This window comes from Microcaecilia unicolor, chromosome 7 (genome assembly GCF_901765095.1).
Source record: "Microcaecilia unicolor chromosome 7, aMicUni1.1, whole genome shotgun sequence".
Lineage (NCBI taxonomy): Eukaryota > Metazoa > Chordata > Amphibia > Gymnophiona > Siphonopidae > Microcaecilia > Microcaecilia unicolor.
The window spans coordinates 259149204-259171305 of record NC_044037.1 but is presented as its reverse complement, the minus strand read 5'-3'; the positions used below and the strand labels follow the sequence as shown (position 1 = coordinate 259171305).

Here is a 22102-nt window from a genome sequence, read left to right as displayed (position 1 = left end):
TCCAAATAGCCCAAAGTTCCAAGAGATTGATCTGGAGATGTTTTTCCTGGGCGGACCAAGCACCTCGATTGTGAAGCCCGTATACATGGGCTCCCAACCAAGGTGAGATGCATCCATTGACAGCACTTTTTGAGGGTGAGGAATTTGGAATGGAAGTCCCATGAGTGCTCCTCATCGGTGTCAGTCAAAAACTCCTCATGGAAGGGCTGAGACCAAGCCTGCCTCAATTTAGAGGGGCGTCGAGGAGTCGGCTCCTGCCTCAACTCCGGCGAACCTTCCTCTACCATTGTCGACATAGCGAGGGGGTACCGGCTTGGGTGGTAGTCGACACTGGCATCAGAGGGTGCACCGCAGGCTGAGGGGCAAGCGGGGTCGCAACAGGAGACATGGTAGGTGCAAGCACCTCCAATGCCAATGCACTCCATTGCTAGAAGCCATCCAGCAGCTCAGGAAGCAAGGCCCAGATGAGTTCATTGAGCGCTAACACTGGAAAAGGCTGGGGCGTCGGCTCAGAAACAGTCTGCAGAATTGCTGGGGTCAAGACAGGAGGCTGGTCCTGGCTCCTTGGAGACCTCCACACAGGCACCTCTTATATGGAGGAGGAGCGGTCCTTTTGGCACCAATGCTTCTCGGGTGCCAAATCCCTTGGTACCCCAGAGATCCCGGCAATATGCATTGAGGGGGATCGACGCCGATGCTTCTTGGCTCTCACCCTCAGCCTGTCTCCTCAGTGTCGGGTCTGAAGCAGGCCGGTCCCAGGGACCCTGCACAGCAGTCAGCATCAAGGCAGGTGGAGACCCATTCGATGCACAACTGCTCCCAGTGTCAACAGGTCTAGCAGCCATATGTACTGATGCTCCTGATGCAACATCCGGCGTCGAGGATTCGGACCAGGTTCCAAAAATCTGCTCCCATTGAACCTCTCTGGCCAACTGGGTCCTTTTCTCCATATGAAGACACAGGACACAGAAGAATTATGGTCAGGCCCCAGGGTGTCCTTGCCAGAGATGGTCCGATTGCACTGGATACAGCGCTTAAAGACACTGGGAACTTGAGTGGACATGCAAGGAAAAACCTCCACAGCCAAATCAAATGACTTGATGGTGCCACAAAAAGGGGAAAACACCAGAGAAAGCGCAACCACAAGTCAAGGCCTAAAAACATTCCAGTGAAGCAGAAAAGAAATAAACCTTAGAAGCAGGAAAAAGAACTAAAACAATAAGGGAAGAAAATGGACTCACCTGAAGAGGGATACAAGAAGAGGGCAGTGTGAAAAATAAACAGAAAGGCATTCAAAAGAAGGCAGCTTGGTAAGGGAATAAACTAGAAAAAAATCCTCTTTGAACAAAATCCTTTATAAGATGGAACACATAGTTTGAGTTTCTTGTGCCATGACCTGAACCCAGAATTGAGATTAGAGGGAACATATAAAATGGAGCAAGCCTCTGAACAATTTTAAAAACAAAACAGCAAAGTTTAAAAATAATTCTTGCCTCTAAGGGTAACTAATTAAATGGACGTATAAATGAGAAACCCTGACAAACTTCTTAAGGTTACAAATAAGCCTTATGGCCATATTTTTATATTTTCTGTAGTATCTGCAATAAGGGCCAAATTCTATATAAGGTGCCTAAAAAATCCATGCGGTAAACATCTCTGCCTAAGCGTATTCTATAAGCAGTGCCTAGATTTAGGTGTGGTATATAGAATACACTTAGTTGATACCCCAGCACCTAAAATTACACACCTCCATTTACACCAATGAAAACATGGCATAAATCCCCGCGCATAGATTTATGTGTACTGGGCCATATTCTATAACTATGAGTGTAAATTTTGGAACACCCACAGAACACCCATTTCCCTGCCCAAAGCCATGCCCGTTTTGAACTACACATTAGAATTTAGGCACAGTTCATTACAGAATACGCTTAGAAAGTGGATGTAAATTCTAATTATTGCCAATTAGTGTTCATTATTGCTTGTTAAGTGCTGTTATCAATGCTAATTAGCTTGTTAAGCCAACTAAGTTGCGCGCTTTGTTATAGAATATGCCTGGATTTTGGCACAGATCTCTAGGCGCACTATATAGAATCTAGCAGCAAATTCCTAGGTAGATTATATTACAACAGATTGGTTAAAATCAAGGCCTGAACTATCAGTCTAAAATGTTCCTGTGTAAAATACTTCATTATTTGTCAGAGACTATGCATTAGAAAAACAAAAAAAAACAACTCTTTATAATCCCATTCACCTGAGGTTCCTAAGACAGAGTCTGATCTATTGTAATAACCAGAATTTTCAAGGAGAATTCTAGTTTGTAAGATTAAACTATTTACTACAAAAGAGCAATTCTGAGTTGCAGTTAGATTTTGTCCTACCAGAAAAAATTTCTCTTATCACAATTGTGTCAGCCATTCAGTTAGTAATTTGAAAAATACAACTCTCTCTGCAAAATTTTATTGTATGACTACTATCTCAAGTTGGAATTAAAATTGTGATACCATCCACATGTACAAAAACACGGAAACCTGCAACCTCCAATGCATAATCCAATGAGGCTATGAGTGCATTGAATAGAACAGGGGAAAATGGTGAGTCCTGCTGAACCCCGCTATCCATCTCTCCGAATATGATACATTCATTTTTATCAAATAAGATCTCTTTGTGAGAAAGCCTTGAAACCAATTCAAAACGTGACCCATTAAACCAATGTTACAAAACATTATTTTTAATAGCTCATGGTCTACTACATCAAAAGCGCTCGAAAGATCGAATTGCATAATGAGTGCTACTTTGCCTTCAGCCAACAGTATATTTAACTCATATAGTAAAGCACACAAAGTGGTTTTGGTGCTAAATCTAGCACAAATCACAGACCGAGAGCAGTGTAGAATATCAAACTTCTCCACATATTCAGTTAACCGTAAGGTGACCAAACCTTCCATTAATTTCAAGAAAGGTGCGGACGCCACACGTCAATAATTACTCACACTGGACTGAGATTCTTGTTTATTTTTTAGTAGAAGGGTAAGAATAATATTTCACAATGAAGATGGAAAATGGCCACCAGACAGAGAACTTGTTAACCAGTCATAAATCATATATTTACATTTAGGAGAAAGACACCTCATGAGTGTGGTTGGATATACATCCAGTTGAGAGAGTGAGATTTAGAGAATTTCTTGATTAACCAATCCAGATCACAACATTTAATGGCTAAATGTTCTTCATTGATGTTATTACTAAATTGTATCCTAATTTTAGCAATCTTCTCTCGGAAATATAGAGACAACTGTTTTGCTACTGGAGTGGACTCACGAGAGGAAATAGTGATTTTGTCGACATTGAGTAGATTAATTATTGAAAAAAACATTAGGTATTAATAACTTCATTACCTATCAATTCAGAATAATAGATTCTTTTGACTTCAGCTGATTTAGGGCCCTGATTTAGGGCACTGTAGGCGTGCTAACTTTTTAGCGTGTGCTAATGGTAGAGACACCCATATATTCCTATAAAAGAGAAGACTCCAAAAGAAGAACAGAGTCTAACAGAACCAATCTTATGGCTCAGGAACCTTTCTTCTAAAGCAGGGGTGTCCAACTTCAGCCCTCACCAGGTCAGGTTTTCATGATTTCCCCAATTAATATGCATGAGATCAATTTGTATACAATGGAGTCCATGCAAATAGACCTCATGCATATTCATTGGGGAATTTATGAAAACCCAACTGGATTGCAGCCCTCGAGGACAGAGGTTCGACAACCCTGTACTCAAGTGTGGTAACGTTTTTCTCTTACGGTGAAGTACTGTAAGTGCAAAGACTATGTACTGTTAGGGAGCATTCCAAACAGGTTCCCATACAATTACCAAAGAGAAAAGTACCTTAATGCTGCAAGCCACGTATAAATTTTAAAAATAAATAAATAAATATTGAGCAGCATATGCCGTTACAGATAGCATAGATGCATATACTGCCTCCACGCTATCTTAAGCAGTGACAATACATAGTAAAGACCCATGCAGTAACTAAAATGTATGGTCTACACCAGAGGTTCTCAACCTAGTCCTCAGGACACACTTAGCCAGTCAGCTTTTCAGGATATTCACAGTGAATATGCATGAGATAAATTTGCACGCATTACCTCCATTCTATGTGACTCTCTCATATGCATATTCATTGTGGATATCTTGAAAACCTGACTGGCCAAGTGTGTCCCATTTCACAACTCAGGCCCCTAACTAAGAAAGCACCATCTCAAAACCTGCCTTTCTTCATCACCCTGAAAAGTGGAATCTGTAGAAGTGCTTCTTCTGTACCTGGATGATACCTAACACCTCAATAAGAAAACCAGCCCACATCTTTGTAAAGCTAGAAACAGCAAGGTCAAAAACTTAAATTGTACTTGCACCTTGATCAAGGGCCCCATATTTTGGACCACCTGTAGCAGACCTACCACTTTTCTGGTTGGTCCCATATACAGACAATTACAGTAGTCCACAAAGGCAACACATATGCCTGTACCAACACTCTAAAGTACAGAAGGCCTCAGCTTATGAACCTTCTGCAGTTTGAAATATAGAAAGTCAACCCTGCACTTATCAGCTGAACTGTACTACTCCTCTCACTTAAGAAGGGAGCAACCAGATTTGAAACTACAACTGACAAGCTCATTTCCACATACTTTCTCAGTAATAGCTGATGAGGGAACAGATCAAATGCACTGGACATGTTTAGTAATACCACTTTCCCTTATCCGGATATCACAGCCATCATTGCCTTAATGTTGTGACCAGCTCTTAAGTGAATGCTATCAATCAAATCTCCTGGATCTCTCAAAACCAAAAATAAATAAATAAATAAATAAATAAAACCTTGCACTGATTCAGCACTACTCTCTCATGCACTTTTGCTAAAAATGTAATGTAGTACACTGGGCAATAACTCACCTCCAAACTGCTTCTAAAGTAGTCTTTTTTAAACAATGCACAAGCCTAAAGCATTTTGCTACCGTGAAATCATGCCGTTACAGTTTTACATAGCCAACCTATCAACAGATCTGATGAGAACTTAACCAAATACAAAGGACATGAATCAAACTGACAAGCAGTAAATCTTAACCCATTCAACACTTCTCAATTCCTCTACTGAAATTAAAAATAGTTAAAACATCTTCTCCCCTTACCATACTTTCTTCATACCAAATGAATCATTCACCACTGTACACTTTCTCAAATCATCAATCTTATTCATTTAAAAAAAAAAAAAATTAATATATATATACCCCCTGAGGTCTCAAGGATCTACCCATTCTCTTCACTGCTAGCCCCCTTAACAGAGCTCACCACTTTAAAAACAGTTTCTTCCTCTAAATTCTCCAAAAATTCAGCCTCTTAGAAGTCCTCTACCAGCATTCCAATTTTCACAAGCCATGTCACCATTCTGCAGACCCCTCATCAAACCAAGGTTTCTGATGCTTAAAACTTCACTTACTAACCCAGAACAGAGCAACCTCCTCTAATACCTATCCCATAATCTTGTACCATTTATCTACTGAAGCCTCAGTTGAAGCACCTACCACCTCCAACCCTGAACCTTCTAAAACACAAAATAAGCTATAAGCCTTTACAACCCCTCTACATTTAACCTCCTCGCCTTTCATTCATTCAACTAACTCTCTTGACCACTAAAATTTAAACTCCATCACTATATAGAGAAGGAAACTCAATTAAGCAAACACATTTAAAATGTGCCTGCTGCATTAAAGTCTTAAGACTCCAAGACCAAATCTAGGGCATGTTCATCACAATACATGGCTCCCACCAACATCTAATGTAATCCTCCATCTTCAACTGCAGCTCTTTCTAACCCTGGCTAAGTCATTTAACACTCTATTGATCAGCTACAAACATTTAGATTGTGAGCCCAGCAGGAACAGAGACAGTACCTGTATATAATATGTAAACTGCTTGGTTATGCCACAGAAAGGTGGTATATCAAAGGAATTACCCCTGTCCCTTATCAACACAGGGGTCAATATTCACCCAGTGGAGCTCAGTGTTTTACTGACAGCCACCACCATTATCCCTAGAAATTTAATGCTGGGCCATGTCCAGGTTTTGGTATTGAATTTCTGGGTTTCAAGAGCTGACTACACCACAGCCAGTTACATGTGATATTCAGCACTTAACCGGCTATGGGGCACTGCATAAAGATAGGACTGACTGTTCTGTGATCCTATTGCTGCAGTGATCTCAGACAAGCGTCGACTTCACTCCCATAATGCCCCCACCATAGCCAGTTTTGTTTCAAGTGCGAACTGGTCATTTTCAGTGGCACTAACAAGTTAAGTGATCACTTATATGTGCAAATGGCTAGAGTGCTGCCATTTACAGTGGTGGAAATAAGTATTTGATCCCTTGCTGATTTTGTAAGTTTGCCCACTGACAAAGACATGAGCAGCCCATAATTGAAGGGTAGGTTATTGGTAACAGTGAGAGATAGCACATCACAAATTAAATCCGGAAAATCACATTGTGGAAAGTATATGAATTTATTTGCATTCTGCAGAGGGAAATAAGTATTTAATCCCTCTGGCAAACAAGACCTAATACTTGGTGGCAAAACCCTTGTTGGCAAGCACAGCGGTCAGACGTCTTCTGTAGTTGATGATGAGGTTTGCACACATGTCAGGAGGAATTTTGGTCCACTCCTCTTTGCAGATCATCTCTAAATCATTAAGAGTTCTGGGCTGTCGCTTGGCAACTCGCAGCTTCAGCTCCCTCCATAAGTTTTCAATGGGATTAAGGTCTGGTGACTGGCTAGGCCACTCCATGACCCTAATGTGCTTCTTCCTGAGCCACTCCTTTGTTGCCTTGGCTGTATGTTTTGGGTCATTGTCGTGCTGGAAGACCCAGCCACGACCCATTTTTAAGGCCCTGGCGGAGGGAAGGAGGTTGTCACTCAGAATTGTACGGTACATGGCCCCATCCATTGTCCCATTGATGCGGTGAAGTAGTCCTGTGCCCTTAGCAGAGAAACACCCCCAAAACATAACATTTCCACCTCCATGCTTGACAGTGGGGACGGTGTTCTTTGGGTCATAGGCAGCATTTCTCTTCCTCCAAACACGGCGAGTTGAGTTCATGCCAAAGAGCTCAATTTTTGTCTCATCTGACCACAGCACCTTCTCCCAATCACTCTCGGCATCATCCAGGTGTTCACTGGCAAACTTCAGACGGGCCGTCACATGTGCCTTCCGGAGCAGGGGGACCTTGCGGGCACTGCAGGATTGCAATCCGTTATGTCGTAATGTGTTACCAATGGTTTTCGTGGTGACAGTGGTCCCAGCTGCCTTGAGATCATTGACAAGTTCCCCCCTTGTAGTTGTAGGCTGATTTCTAACCTTCCTCATGATCAAGGATACCCCACGAGGTGAGATTTTGCGTGGAGCCCCAGATCTTTGTCGATTGACAGTCATTTTGTACTTCTTCCATTTTCTTACTATGGCACCAACAGTTGTCTCCTTCTCGCCCAGCGTCTTACTGATGGTTTTGTAGCCCATTCCAGCCTTGTGCAGGTGTATGATCTTGTCCCTGACATCCTTAGACAGCTCCTTGCTCTTGGCCATTTTGTAGAGGTTAGAGTCTGACTGATTCACTGAGTCTGTGGACAGGTGTCTTTCATACAGGTGACCATTGCCGACAGCTGTCTGTCATGCAGGTAACGAGTTGATTTGGAGCATCTACCTGGTCTGTAGGGGCCAGATCTCTTACTGGTTGGTGGGGGATCAAATACTTATTTCCCTCTGCAGAATGCAAATAAATTCATATACTTTCCACAATGTGATTTTCCGGATTTAATTTGTGATGTGCTATCTCTCACTGTTACCAATAACCTACCCTTCAATTATGGGCTGCTCATGTCTTTGTCAGTGGGCAAACTTACAAAATCAGCAAGGGATCAAATACTTATTTCCACCACTGTATACATACTAGAAAAGATAGGTACAAGCACTTATGACAGCCATGGAGCTGGTGTGTTAGCACCCAAATGCCACAGATGCATGTGTAACTTACAGGGCCCTGTTTACTAAGCCTCGCTGTAGGTGGACTAACATTTTTAGCGCGTGCTAACACTAGAGACACCCATAGGAATATATGGGTGTATCTAGTATTAGTGCTCGCTAAAAATGCTAGCACGTCTTAGTAAATAGGACCCACAGTGTTATGTAAGTTACGCACACAAGTGAGTGCCACCCATGTGTTGACCACCCTTGCAAATATATGTAAATTAAGTGTGCATTTACAGGATAGTGCTTAGGTGGAAGTTTGGCAGTTATGTGAATATGTGGAATGGTGTTGCGGGTTGCAGACTGGGGAACTGGGTTTGATTCCAGCTGTTGCCTAATGGTCGTCAGTGGGTTGAGAACCTGGAGAACCAGGTTCAATTCCCTCTGAGGCTCCGTGTGACCCTGGGCAAGTCACTTAGTCCACCATTGTCTCAGGTACAATATACTACTTAGATTGTGAGCCCATTTGGGACAGTGCCAGTACTTGTAAGAAACTGTAAACTGCTTAGGTCTAGGCGGTATATGAATACTTAAATAAATAAATAAATTTTCAGGCGTAACTGGTGCATAAACATCTTAAGTGCTTATGTTATAGAATTACAGCCTTACGGGAGAATTCCATAAATGGCACGCTCAAACATGGGTGGCAGAAAAGATCAGTGCTATGCGCTATTCTATAAAAGTGAGCCGGTTGATGTAGTGTATCTAGATTTTCAGAAAGCGTTTGACAAAGTCCCTCATGAGAGACTCCAGAGAAAATTAAAAAGTTATGGGATAGGAGACAATAAGCATTTTCAATATGAAGTCTAAGTCTGACTTTGGATGTTTTACACAAAACGTCCAAAATCTGAGTAGGAAAGAAGGCCTTTTTTGAAATAAGGAAAACATCTTTTTTTTTTTCCAAAAATACTGTTTCCAATAAAGTTTTGTGCTTTATAAGTTTTTTGTTTTTTTTTTACCATTTTCAAAAAACAAAACAAAAACCATCCAAGTGAAAAACGTAGAAGATCAAGCCATTGGGATGTATGAGGTGCCAGCATTTTTAGCAGATTGGCCCACCCATACATTCCAGGACAGCAATGGGGCACCCTAGGGGGCATTGCAGTGGACTTCAAATAAATGCTCCCATGTACAAATCTCACCGTTGCTCCCTTCTCTTGTCTGCTGAGCTCCCCAAAACCTACTACCCCCAACTGAACACCACTACAATAGCCTTTATGAGTGAAAGGGGAACCTATATGTGGGTACAGTAGGGTTTGGGTGTGTTTCCGAAAGCTCACTTTTTCCACCACAAGTGTAACAGATAGGGGGAGGTATGGACCTGAGTATAACATTTGAGGCTGGTAAGTAATGTTTTTAATCACATTTTGGGAGGGGTGGAAGGAGGTGAGTGACCACTGGGGGAATAAGGGGAGGTAATTCCTGATTCCCCTCCAGTGGTCATCTGGTCATTTAGGGCACCTTTTTGTGCCTTATTTGCTGTAAAACAGGTCTACCTCAAAACGTCTTAGTTTTAGTCCTAGATGGTTTTGTTTTGTTCCATTATTATTATTTGTTACATTTGTGTCCCACATTTTTCCACCTTTCTGCAGGCTCAATGTGGCTTACATATAACCGTTAATGGTGTTAGCCGATTCCGGTCTGAACAAATACATATTATGAATGAATACAAAGTGATACTGTGGTAGAATGAGGTACATGTATAGTAAGTACAATTGGGGGGAGCTTAGGGAGGGAAAGGGGGAGGAAGAGTCCAGCAATGTCCGTTACGGTCTTTGGTTACATTGTGTCGCAAGTGTCCAGGTATTTTTATGTTGGGTCGGTGGGGTATGCTCTTCTGAACAGGTCTGTCTTTAGTGCTTTCTGAAAATTTAGGTGGTTGGGCGTAGTTTTTACTGCTTTTGGTAATGCTTTCCATAGTTGTGCGCTTAGGTGGATTTGTATTTGAGTCCTTTGCTGCTTGGGTAGTGGAGGTTTAGGTATGATCGTGCAGATTTTGTGGTGTTTCTGGTTGGCAGGTCAATAAGGTCTGTCATGTATCCCTATGGCTGAGAAATGTCCAAGTAGGAATGCCCAAATCCCGCCACTAACACGCCCCAGACATATCCCCTTGAGATTTGGAAACACTGCAGATGAACAGCATACAAAAACTCTGGAATTTATTGCAAAATTTTAAAAGGCTATGGATATCTTCCTAAAAGAATAGCCCATAAGCCAGGAGCATTGGGCCTAGGGAATAACATCACTTGTGAGATGGTTCTCAAGCAGCATTATTCTTTTAAAACGGGATTCAGCAAGCTGCGGTACAGAGGTCCCACAGGCTGCTGAATCTGGCAGTAAATCAAGGTGTGGTAAAAAGTGATATTTTACCACATCTTGATGAATTCCCCCATAAATAACATCTGCCATTTGGATGCCCAGTGGTCCAATATGCTATGGTCTTGCCGTTCGCCAGATAGAGCAGTATATAAAATACAATAAACAATTTACAGTCCACAGGTGTTTTACATGGTTTTTAAGGACAACATGCATTTGGTTTATTAGTATGCCTTTAAAAAAATTTGTGCACAATAAATTGATTTAGTACGCATAACCTAATTACTAACACATGTGGAACAGCATTTTAGAAAGGACGTCCAACTCAAAATATGGGTGTCCAAATTAGTATGCCACATATGTATTTTAAAATAGGATCTGCTGACATACAGTATGTTCTAAAATACATGAGAAATGGATGTCCATGTGCTTGTGACATCCAGCATGAATATCCATTTAAAAACTGAAATGACCAAATTAAGGACAGAGAAAACAAATGGAAATGGATATCTTTGTGGTAGCATAGAACACAGATATTATAAAACAGCCAAACAGACATCCATGTGGAGCAGAGGGATAGCCTAATGGTTAGAGCAGCAGGTTGAGAACCAGGGGACACAGATTCAAATCTCACTCCACAAAAAGCAGACGTGGGATTTGAATCTTAGTCCTCTGATTCTCAGCCCACTGCACTAACGATTATGCATATCTATTTAATAAAAAAACATGTTTTTTTGCACCATGAACATCAGTTCCTGAAGCTGTCATAAGAGTCCAGTATCCCTGCTAGTTTCACATTCAGGGGAGGGAGAAGGATAGCAGCCACTGGGGGATTAAGGACATGATTTACCTTAATCCCTTCAGTGCACAGCTGCTCAATCAGAACACCTTTTGTAATCTGGACATGCCAAGTATCAGGTCTAAATAACAACTTCCATCATTTTGAACATAGAAGTACTTTCCCCTTCTGATGTCAAATTTGGACATCCATAAGGTGGACCTTCCCTAATCCCACCCAAAACATGCCCAGACCATGCTTCTTGCCATAAGGACATACTGCAGTTTTAGACGTCCATATGACTTCATAAAATTGGGATTTGGACGTCCATGCGATATTAATGTGTAAATGCTGGCTTTCAGACATCCAAAGCACAAATGAAGCTTCTAAAATAATGGCCTAAGACAATTAGCAGATGTTAAAAAGTTCCAATGTGTGTTTCAATTAAAAAGAAAATTGTAATGAATGTGTGAAACAAACTGAAAAAAAAAAATCGAAAATCTCAAATGACCTCAAACTTTTTGCCCTGTGCACATCACAATTTGTTTTATCTACTCCTTTAAAATAGCCCTATACAGCAAGTCTAAAAAAATGTACAGAACCAGATGTACCATCAATGAAGTAACTTCATTGAAACTGCCAATTGAAAACCCAAAGAGTTTAAAAATTGTATTGATTTTTTTCTTTCAAATGTTCTCCAAGAAATATTTTTACCTTTTAGAAAAACTTTAAAGCAGATATATTTAAAATAATAATTAAACAGTTATACCTCACAAAATCTAAGGAAAGAAACAAATACTTATACTTGATTTGAAGATCCACTAGGTTAGATGACTGAATGATCCCCTGGTATCATGCTACATTTTTCTTTGTAGTTTTTTTCTGGACCTATATTTTGCTTGTGCCATCAGGCCGACATCCGACAAGCTATCAATGTGATGCTTACAGACTCCGTCTCCCTTTCTTCAGGACACCCTCAAAGAGTGACCAATCTGTTGTCAGGTCTCCTGCTCAGTTACAGCATATTACTTACAGCAATTCCTATACCATGAGAATATGCTGTCTATCAAACACTCTCCCTCCGACCAGATTGAAAGACGACAAGATTAACTGAACATGATTTCTAGGTTTCAGTTACCCCATAAAATAATAAAACAAAAAACAGATTTACACAGGATTAAAAATGTCCAAACATTTCTATACCCTCAATAATAAGTCAACTACTAGCAGCAAGAGGAATTTCACATTCTCAACCAAACATTTTTGAAAAAAAATATTCTCTAGAATCAAATTAATGACATCTGATGGCTTTTGACAAGGTCCTATCTTTAATGCCTAGGTTGGTAAGCCACAAAGGAAAGCAGCAGCAAAAGGGAACACAGTACCTTTCTCCTACTGACATATCAGCCTGCAATCATGTCTAAATCTATTGAGAAGATATCTGCTTAAAAGAGCACCATGCTTTCTTTTGTCAGAAATTCATTACTTTTTATTAGGGTCATTGCTAGAAAACTTCAAAACACCATATGGACCTAATTGTGGTTTATTTTGGCAAAAAAGAAAGACACTGTAGAACAATTGAGGCATTACATTCTACAATTCCATTACTTTCATCCCTTTCAGTTTTATTACTGTGTCATTAAAGGCAACTTGAGTGAGCGAAGAATTATAGTGTAATGTGTATGGGCTAGTGGATTAATAACAAAACACACTCAAGTTTAAAGGTATCTAACAGCTGTTTTCATTATTTTGTGTAAATACGCTTGAAGCATATCTATCTGATTAGTGGATAGAGTGTTCTTTTCTGTCACATGCCATGGGCGCTGCTATGTGCAAGTAATCAAAGCGCACGGAAAATGAGTTTACATTGTTCACTGCTGAAATGCACAAATGTCAGAAAGTGACTGTGCATCAAAGCTTAGTCAAATCATCTGCAGCAAACAAACAGATTCCAAATGCACATTTCAACTTTGAACATTCCACTGTAGCACAGTGAATGAACAGGACATATTACCGACCCACACACAGTGATGCTTACGGAATAATAAGCAGTTAGCATACTTATGAACAAATGCTCTTGGGAACGGCTATTATTTTAGGTCTTTTTTTTTTTTTACATTTCAAGTTGCTTTTCACTGCACGTTTTCATTATATTATGTTCAAAATAATCACTTTTCATTTAATTTTCACTTTTTGAGATCTCCCTTTTCTTACACTCTCCTCTTCACCTTAGGTGAGCTAATCTACTTTACTTAAACTACAATTTGAGACAATCATATATTTGTATTCAGAAAGAACAAAATAATTACATGCAGTTGAAAAATAGAACATTTTAGATTTTTTTTTTATCATATGAAATAAAGATGTTGGAGAGCCGAGAGTAGGGACATAAAATGCTGTTTCTTATTAACAGCTGTAAGCTACACTGCTTAAGGGATCTAAGGAGTATCTTTTCTCTTTAGAAAATTTTGCAACTCAAGAGTTAAAGTAGCACACATAGGAGTGGTTAGGCTTCCTGCCATAGCTTTTGCCCTTTGTGGCTTCTCACATCCCAGACTAGGAAAATATGAGCTGAGATATTGAGAAAGGTAAGAAGCCCAGTAGAGACCCTCAGTGATAAATCACTTGGCATCATATGTCATTAGAACTTCCTGACAACAGGGTCATTCATTATTAAATTACAACTTGTCAATGTTTAAAATACTGATTGATAAACGACTGTGACAAAACTAATAAACCTTTTATTTTCTACTATTCTTGGTTACTGCACTGTGCTCTTCCCAGGCACAGATTTACTTCACATTTTCTTCAACTATTTTCCAACAAGATAATGTAATATATTACAAAACTAATAGATATAATGATTGGTCTTGATGTACATTACATAAAATTCTTCTTGCCAAAATAAACTTAGTGGCGATTTAGTGGTATATACAAAGATCCAAGCTTCACATTTCATCAAATGCTTGTAATCTGCTTTATTATCAATATATACTGCATTTCAATGAAAAAAAATCCTTTTCTTCAGTACATGTCACTTTTAATTCCTCAGAGTGCAATAATTTGTTCGTGCCGTAGAACAAGAATATTTTACAAGACCTTAACCCTCAAGAGAAATTTCTCTGTAAATACAAAATGCAAGTTTTATTGGAATGTGTTGTAAGAGTACGACTCGATATAGTAATAAAAAAAAAAGTACATTGTACACAGAACTCCACATAAAGATTCATCTCATTTATAATCTGATTAAGGCTACATACAGGTTCAGTTACCAAGGTCAGGTAATGCAAATAAATAAAATGACACAGTTATAGCTTCTAAAACTAAAGTTTAGTGAAAAGATAGGCTCAAAACATTTCACAAAGGAAAAAAAAGGCATCTCTACAATATTAGGCACCAAGAACCCTAAAACCAAGAAACAAAAAGGGGTCCTTTTGTGAAGCTGAGCTACAAAGTGGCTTTAGTGCACCACTGCATGGATTTTCCCCGCACGCTAAGGCCATTTTAACCTCAGCTGTAAAATGGCCTACTTTCCAATTTTTGTACTAATGGCCATGTGCTAAAGTTCAAACAAAAAAAAACAGCACCACGGGCCTTTAAAAATGGAACACAGTTCTTTAATGAATGAGCCTTGACAAAAAGACCCGACACGGGCCGTGTTTCGGTGCCTAGCACCTGCGTCAGGGGTCACAGTGATGACGTGGAAAACTTGGGGAATAACTCGAATATATTCCTCTACAATATATTATTCCTTACCCCACGTCTCATGTAGTAAAAGCTACAAAGCACCAAGGCACTTTCACTTTCTGTATCAGAAAGTGAAAGTGCCTTGGTGCTTTGTAGCTTTTACTACATGAGACGTGGGGTAAGGAATAATATATTGTAGAGGAATATATTCGAGTTATTCCCCAAGTTTTCCACGTCATCACTGTGACCCCTGACGCAGGTGCTAGTCACCGAAACACGGCCCGTGTCGGGTCTTTTTGTCAAGGCTCATTCATTAAAGAACTGTGTTCCATTTTTAAAGGCCCGTGGTGCTGTTTTTTTTGTTTGGACTTTAGTTTGTACTTTGTTCCCTCTCTTTTGTTACATGTGCTAAAGTTGCCATTAGCGCATAGCGATAAAAAAAAATTACAGTGTGAGAACTTACCACAACCTATTTTGTAGGCGGTAATCCTGCACTAACCAGTTAGCATGCAGTAATATAGCCGCACTAACTGGTTAGCACCCACTTCCCACCCCCTCCAAGCAAAAATAAAAAGGATTCTTTTTTGCATACACTGATTTGGCAGTAACTGCAGGACATCTGAGCGCATCCCACAGAGTAGCACGTACCATAGCTTAGTAAAAGGGCTCTTCAATGTGATACTGCACATGTTGAGAGATAACCCAGCCAGGGGCGTAGCCAGACAACAGATTTTGGGTGGGCCTAAGCAAGAATTGGGTGGGCACCAAGTGCCCCCCCCCCCCCAAAAAAAAAAAAAAAAAAATTATCTCAGCTGGTGGGAAAACGCTTTTTTTCCATGACAGCAGGCATGCACTGAAAACTGAGCATGCGCAGGTGCCGGTGTTGTGGAGAGTAGCATTTTCGTTACCATCAGGGGGAAATCTTCAGCTGACGGAGCGTGGGATTCCCACCAGTTACCACTAAACATGTGCTACTGTTGGGTGGGCCTGAGCCATAAATGGGTGGGCCCTGGCCCACCCAAGCCCACCTGTGGCTACGCCACTGATCCCAGCAAATTCTATTTATTTATTTATTTAAACATTGTAGTTTAAAAGCTGTTCTCTCTCCATTTTAAAGTATAATGCCAGACCTTGGTTAAGGTGAAGCCCATCCTTTTGAAATAGGCACCTCCTTCCCCAAGAGGTTGCCCATTTGCTAAAAAACCAAATTCTCTCCTTCCTACACCATCCTCTCATCTAAATATTGAGATTCCATAGTTCTGCCTGCCTGCCTTCCTACTGGATCCTCCAAGTGGAAGGAGGAATATTTCTAAGAATGTTACCGTAAAAGTTCTGAATTTAAATTTTCTAACTAAAAGCCTAAATCTGGCTTCTAGAAATTTCCCTTCCTCACTTTTCTATGTCACTTGTACTCACATATATCAAGCCAGCCCCTCTGCAAAATCCTAAGCAACACGTGAAAGTGCCACCACCTCGTATCAAGCAAATTACTAAGTGCTCCTAATGCTTACCTGCCACCCAGCTACCTACATTTGTAATGACTGAATCAGCAGCTACAATGACCATCTAATTCCTCCATGGTTAGTCATCCTCAGTGTGAGGGACACTGTACATCTTACTAGTGGCATATGGACTTTTCCTTTAGAAAATTATCCAAACCTTTTAAAAATCCTGCTGTTTTTACCACATTCCCCAACAATGAATTACAGAGTTTATTTACAAGCTGAGTCAAGAAATATTTTCTCCGGTTTCTTTTAAATTACTGCTTGGAAAGAGTAAACATGTGATTCAAGTTGAATGATCAGTTCCTCTACATGAGGGTGATGCTCTCCTTCTAGGTGACCTTTCTCTTCCAAGGCAGCACAAACACTGCCAGAATAGATGAGGGACTTCTCTACTATGTCCCTGAAGGTCTCTTCTATATAGCTTTCTGTCTGCCTTGGCTCGTCTAAGTCTGATACTCTAGCCTCTAGAAATCAAATATGTTCTCTGAGAGTCAAGAGCTCTTTCCCTGAATTCACATACACAACTTCCCACCAACTCGGAGATAATCATACATGTTGCACTTGGCACAAAAAACTTAACCCCATCTCACTGCAGGACTGCTGTCTGCATCTTAGTGCTGATGAGTTGCTTAACTATTTGAACTAGTATAAAGTGTCTTAAAGTCTCGATTATCCAACCTAAACGGGATAGACCTGTTGTCCGATAAATTAAAAGTTGGATAACACGGAAAACAATGGTAACCCTCAAACAATGGAGAAACAAAGGCAGTAAAAGCAGGGTCCCAGATCACAACAGTGGTAAAAATAGGGTCCCGGGTTCGGAAAACAGAAAGAGAAGCCGTGTGACGTCCCCAGGGGGTCTGTCGGATATGCCGCATGATCGGATCAGTGAAGGTCAGGTAATCGAGACCATACTGTGCTATGTTTGCTTCCCAATGAACTGCAAAAGACCTTATTAATCTATTGCTAAGGGCTAACCATTTGCTGATGAAAATCATCTCCACTTAAGCCTTATAGTGAAAACTTTCCTTCCCATCTTTTAATTGCCAGAAAAGTCTATAAATCAAAGATTGAATCTGAGGTAAAAGTAGAAGAGAGGGAGGGAGTGGTTATCAAACATAGAGGGACCGATGCAGAAAGCTACAGCAGGAGAAATACATGGGTAACAAGGGCTCAATGCGAACGTTAGTGGACAAATGATGCAGAAAGGGGCTTACCAACTGAATTAACTACCAAGGGCCTGATATTCAGCTGGCGGCAATCAGCATATTGCTGACCGTCACTGGTATTAAAGCTGGAAATTCAATGACGGGCCATGTCCGGACTCTAGCATTGAATTTCCGGTTACAGAGAGCTGGCTAACTCATAGCCGGTTAAGAAGAACCACATAAAGATAGGACTGCTATTTATGCAGTAGTCTTTAACTGGTTACATGCCGAATATCACACAACTGGTTAAGTGCTGACTCTGGTCCCAGAAGTCTCCAAAATAGTCAGTTTTGGCTTGGGCACTAACCAGGCATTTTCAATGGCACTATCCTACCAATTTTGTACCATTGTTTACTGTTACTTCATTATTGTTTCTTGTTTACATTTGTATTGAAAATCAATAAAAATATTAACCCCCCCCCCCCTAAAATAATTTTGAACATTGGGTTCCATGTACTCCAGAAAAGAGGGATGGTAATAGTTGAACTTCTTTGCTTTCCTTGCTGCATTTAACACTGCTATGTTGGAAGGAGGGTGCTGGCTGTGATCCCACACCTATGCATTCCCATCTTTGCTCATGCTTTCTTATTTATTTATTTTATGTAGAAGGCAGAGAAATGGTTGGGGAAGTAAAGGTGGAAAGTAGGTATAGAGGCATATTTTCAAAGCACTTTGGGAGGCTAAGTTCCATAGGTTTCTATGGAACTTTGGGAGGCTAAGAGGCATATTTTCAAAGCACTTTGGGAGGCTAAGTTCCATAGGTTTCTATGGAACTTTGGGAGGCTAAGTGCTTTGAAAATAAGCCTCTAAGTGCTTTGAAAATGAGCCCGACAGTCTCTCTAGAGAGCCTGTGGGAGGAGGGAAATTTTGACCCACAAACAGGTGTTAAACCTCAGGACACACAACCACTCAGGCCCAAGAGTCCTAGGAAAACATTCTTTCTTAGCTACACTGCACTAGAGAAACCCAAGATGTGGAATCAATAATATCCACATTTTATTTTTGTCTTAGATCACTTTTTTTCTTTGTATGGTCTGTCTCTGGAGCTCAGAAGATCGGTGAAATAATGGAAGTAGATTGGTGCCTTGGGACGTCAGCATAAAACCACTGACAAGATAATTGAATTAAAGGCCCTTGCTGCATTTAAATGACAGAGAGAGACAGACTTGAGATAGACTGACAAAAAGTGAGACTGCTGAGGGGAACAATAAGTGACAGAGCCTGAGTGGGGAAAGGATGGGAGTTGAAACACACTAGGTGGGGAGTGTGACTGCTGAGGCTGATAGAGATCGAAAGGAAAGTGTGACTACTGGGGATGATGAGGGGATTGAGGGAGTATACCAATCTTAAACCTGAATAATAAGGCCTGTAAAAACAAATGAAATCCACCTATAAATGTGCCTAAAATTTAATTTTTGCGATGCAACATCAATATACACAGAATTTTAGTACGCTCCCAAAGACATTAATCGGCTACATTTACAAATGCATAAACCCCTACACATGTTCATGTGTAAAAGAAAAGGAATCTCAGATGGGCTTAAGTTGCCATGAGAGCAGGTAAGGAAGCTGCATCTCTGAATAGATAGCCAGTAGGCTTAATTAGGAGACAGTAATGGAGAGGTTCACAGTCCAAGGGAAGGTCTGAAGGAAAAGCAAATAGAGAAATTATATGAAGCAATGGAGGTCAAAGGAGTCCAGCTGCTACAGTTAATCTGTTGTATCCATTAGGAGGCGAGAGGGACCTTCCCACCGTACCAACTGGGATGTCCAATCTGTGGTATGTGGGAAGAAACCCTAATACATCCAAAAAACCGAGAGAACTTATTGGTATTATGCCACTGTTTTGCCAGTGAGATTTCTGAATGAATTCTGTCTTTGGATACCCAATCCTCGGTGTCATCTTTGATAATGGTTTCACTTTCTCTGATCATATTTCTATGGTGGTCCAGAATTCCTTGTACACACTGTGGGTACAGCTCCATGCAGAACGTTCTCTTTTTGATATCTAGTCTCTATGGTTATTCATTCATTCCCTAGTGATGTCTTGACTACTGTAACTCCATTTTGCAAGGTCTGCCCCAATATCAACTTAGGCAGCTTCAAATCGTACAAAACACTGCTTTAAAGCTTATTTTCGATGCTAAGAAGTACAATACCATTTCTTCATTGCTTGTAAACGAGCACTGGCTCCACATTTCCTACTACATACCATTGAAAATACTATTTCTAGTTCACCACATTATTTGCACTGGTTTACCGTCCTTCTTATATAGTTTTCTGATGCCAAATGTCCCAGGCAGCCTCCTCCACTCTGCCCATCAACATTTATTAGTCGTTCCCTCCCACCTTCAAATTCAGTCTCATTTCGCTAGATCTTCCAGTTTCAAAGTCGCAGCACCCACTCTACGGAACTCCCTTCCATTTTATCTCCATTCAGAACCTTCTCTGAAGAGATTCAAGGTTTGACTTAAAAGTTTATTTCTTTTCTAAGACATTTCCCTTCTCCTACCCTTGCACCCTAGATGAATTTACACTACTATCAATTAGGGTTGCGTTTTCACTAAAGGTTTTAACCACAAGTATTCATATAATTAAATGACAAATATCTCCCACTCTTCAGCCCCCAGGTCTAACATCTCTCCCCTTCACTTCCCTTCCTTTCTCCCTCCATGACCAGCAACTCCCCATCCCTCCCCTCCACCCCTTTCTTTCTTCCTTCCCATCTGAACCCCCCCCCCCCCTGCCTGGGGTCCAATATAGCTCTCTTTCTTTCTTTCTTCTACCCTCATCCCCCAGGTCCATTCTCTCTCTTTCTTTCCTCCCTTTCTCCAGCTGAGTCCAACATCTCTCCTTCTCTCTTTCCTTCCTTCAGTTGTGCAGCATTTTTCTCCCTTCCCTCCACCCCTACTCCATTATCTCTCTCTGCATTCTCCTCTCGCTCCCATTGGCCAACATTTTTTCCTTCCTTCCAACTCAAGAGAAAAAAGCCTCAGAGCCTCACCTTCTTTAAAAGAAAGATAGGATTTACAGGCATAAAAAACCTTCTGTTGGCCATACTGGCTCGATGCAATGCAATAAACAACTGACTAGTAACCCAAAATTCAACCGTGACTTAACTTCCAAGCATTCGTTTGTATGTCACTTCACACAAATGAATGCGTTGAACCTAAAGAATATCTGGATCCTATTTTACCCTGAAGCAGTCATCTGCCAAAACTTTTGGGTTACCAGTCAATTGTTTATTGCATTGTATAAAGCCAGTATGGTCAACAGGAGGATTTTTATGCCAGTGAGGTAACTACCCAGTAAATCCTATCTTTCTTGTAAAGTAGGTAGTGCTCTGAGGCTTTTTCCTCCTGTATTTAAATTTTTATCATCTCCCTCTTTGCTTACAAGTTCTGATAAAAATTAACAATATATCTTGCCTATAACTATATTACAGGAAAGTGGTTGTGTTATGAGTGTTTCCTCCCCTGTTCTCTAATTTGTTGATTAATAATGACTTTAGCCGCAAAAAAGTCCCCTAAATCACCAGATACCCATTGGAGGGATTGGTCAATGACCTCCTCCCACCCTCCAAAGATGTAAAAGAAACAGTACATACAAGCCTCCATAACAGCCAAAGATGTTATAGCCAGTACTATTAGAGCAGCAAGCAGGTCCCTGGAACACCTAGCGGTCGATGCAGTGCACTAGGGAGAAGGGGACCCAGGCCCATAATCCATTCTATTATACTTGTGTTGGAAACTGTGAGCCCTCCAAAAACCTACTGTACCTACATATAGCGACACCTGCAGCCATAAAGGCTATTGCAGTGGTGTACAGTAGGGTACACTAGGTTTTTGGTGGGTTTTGGAGAACTCACTATACAGTATAAGGAAGCAACAGTGAGATGTGTACCTGGGAGCTTTTAGGTGAAGTCCATTTTAGTGCCCTCTAGGGTGCCTCACTGCTCTGCTGGGATGTTCGTGTGGCCAGTCTGCTAAGAATGCTGACTACTCCTACATCCCAATGGATTGATTTTGTACATTTTTCACTTGGACTTTTTGTTTTTCAAAAATGGACCAAAAAGATTAATGCACAGAGCACAAAAACATCTAGCGACCATTAAAAACAAAAACAAAAAACACAGACAAATGTTTTGCTGTTTCAAAAATGGGTATATTTGCTATTTGGATTCTGGACATCATATCAAGAATGTCCCTCCACATATACTTAGTCTACGCACTAGGAAAGATTGTTATTTTTGAGACTGTAAGTGTTCTGCAGGAAAAGAGGAGGACTAAGGAGTCTAAGGTATACAGCACAGTATCCAATGTACTCACCTGTTCACATTTGGAAACCTGATTGGGAAGTACAGAACTTGACACTTTGGCCGGATGAGTTTGTCCAGATCCTTAGGCCGGTGGTCAGGGATAAGCTTCAAGAATTTGCTGATTGATGTAAGGAATGATTCCATGTTGAAATTAGAGTTGAACACAACAACATCCGCAACAAGACTGTGGAAGATATTATATGTTACTGCAAAAA

The 22102-nt window shown here is 40.7% G+C and overlaps 1 protein-coding gene across 1 annotated transcript in view; it reads right to left on the bottom strand.

The window, feature by feature from the left end:
* GTDC1 (glycosyltransferase like domain containing 1) overlaps window positions 1-22102 on the bottom strand; it is a 451648-nt gene that overhangs the window by 228659 nt on the left and 200887 nt on the right. The window contains 1 exon segment of the mRNA XM_030209762.1: window positions 21898-22071. Coding sequence (XP_030065622.1) covers window positions 21898-22071 — 174 coding nt within the window.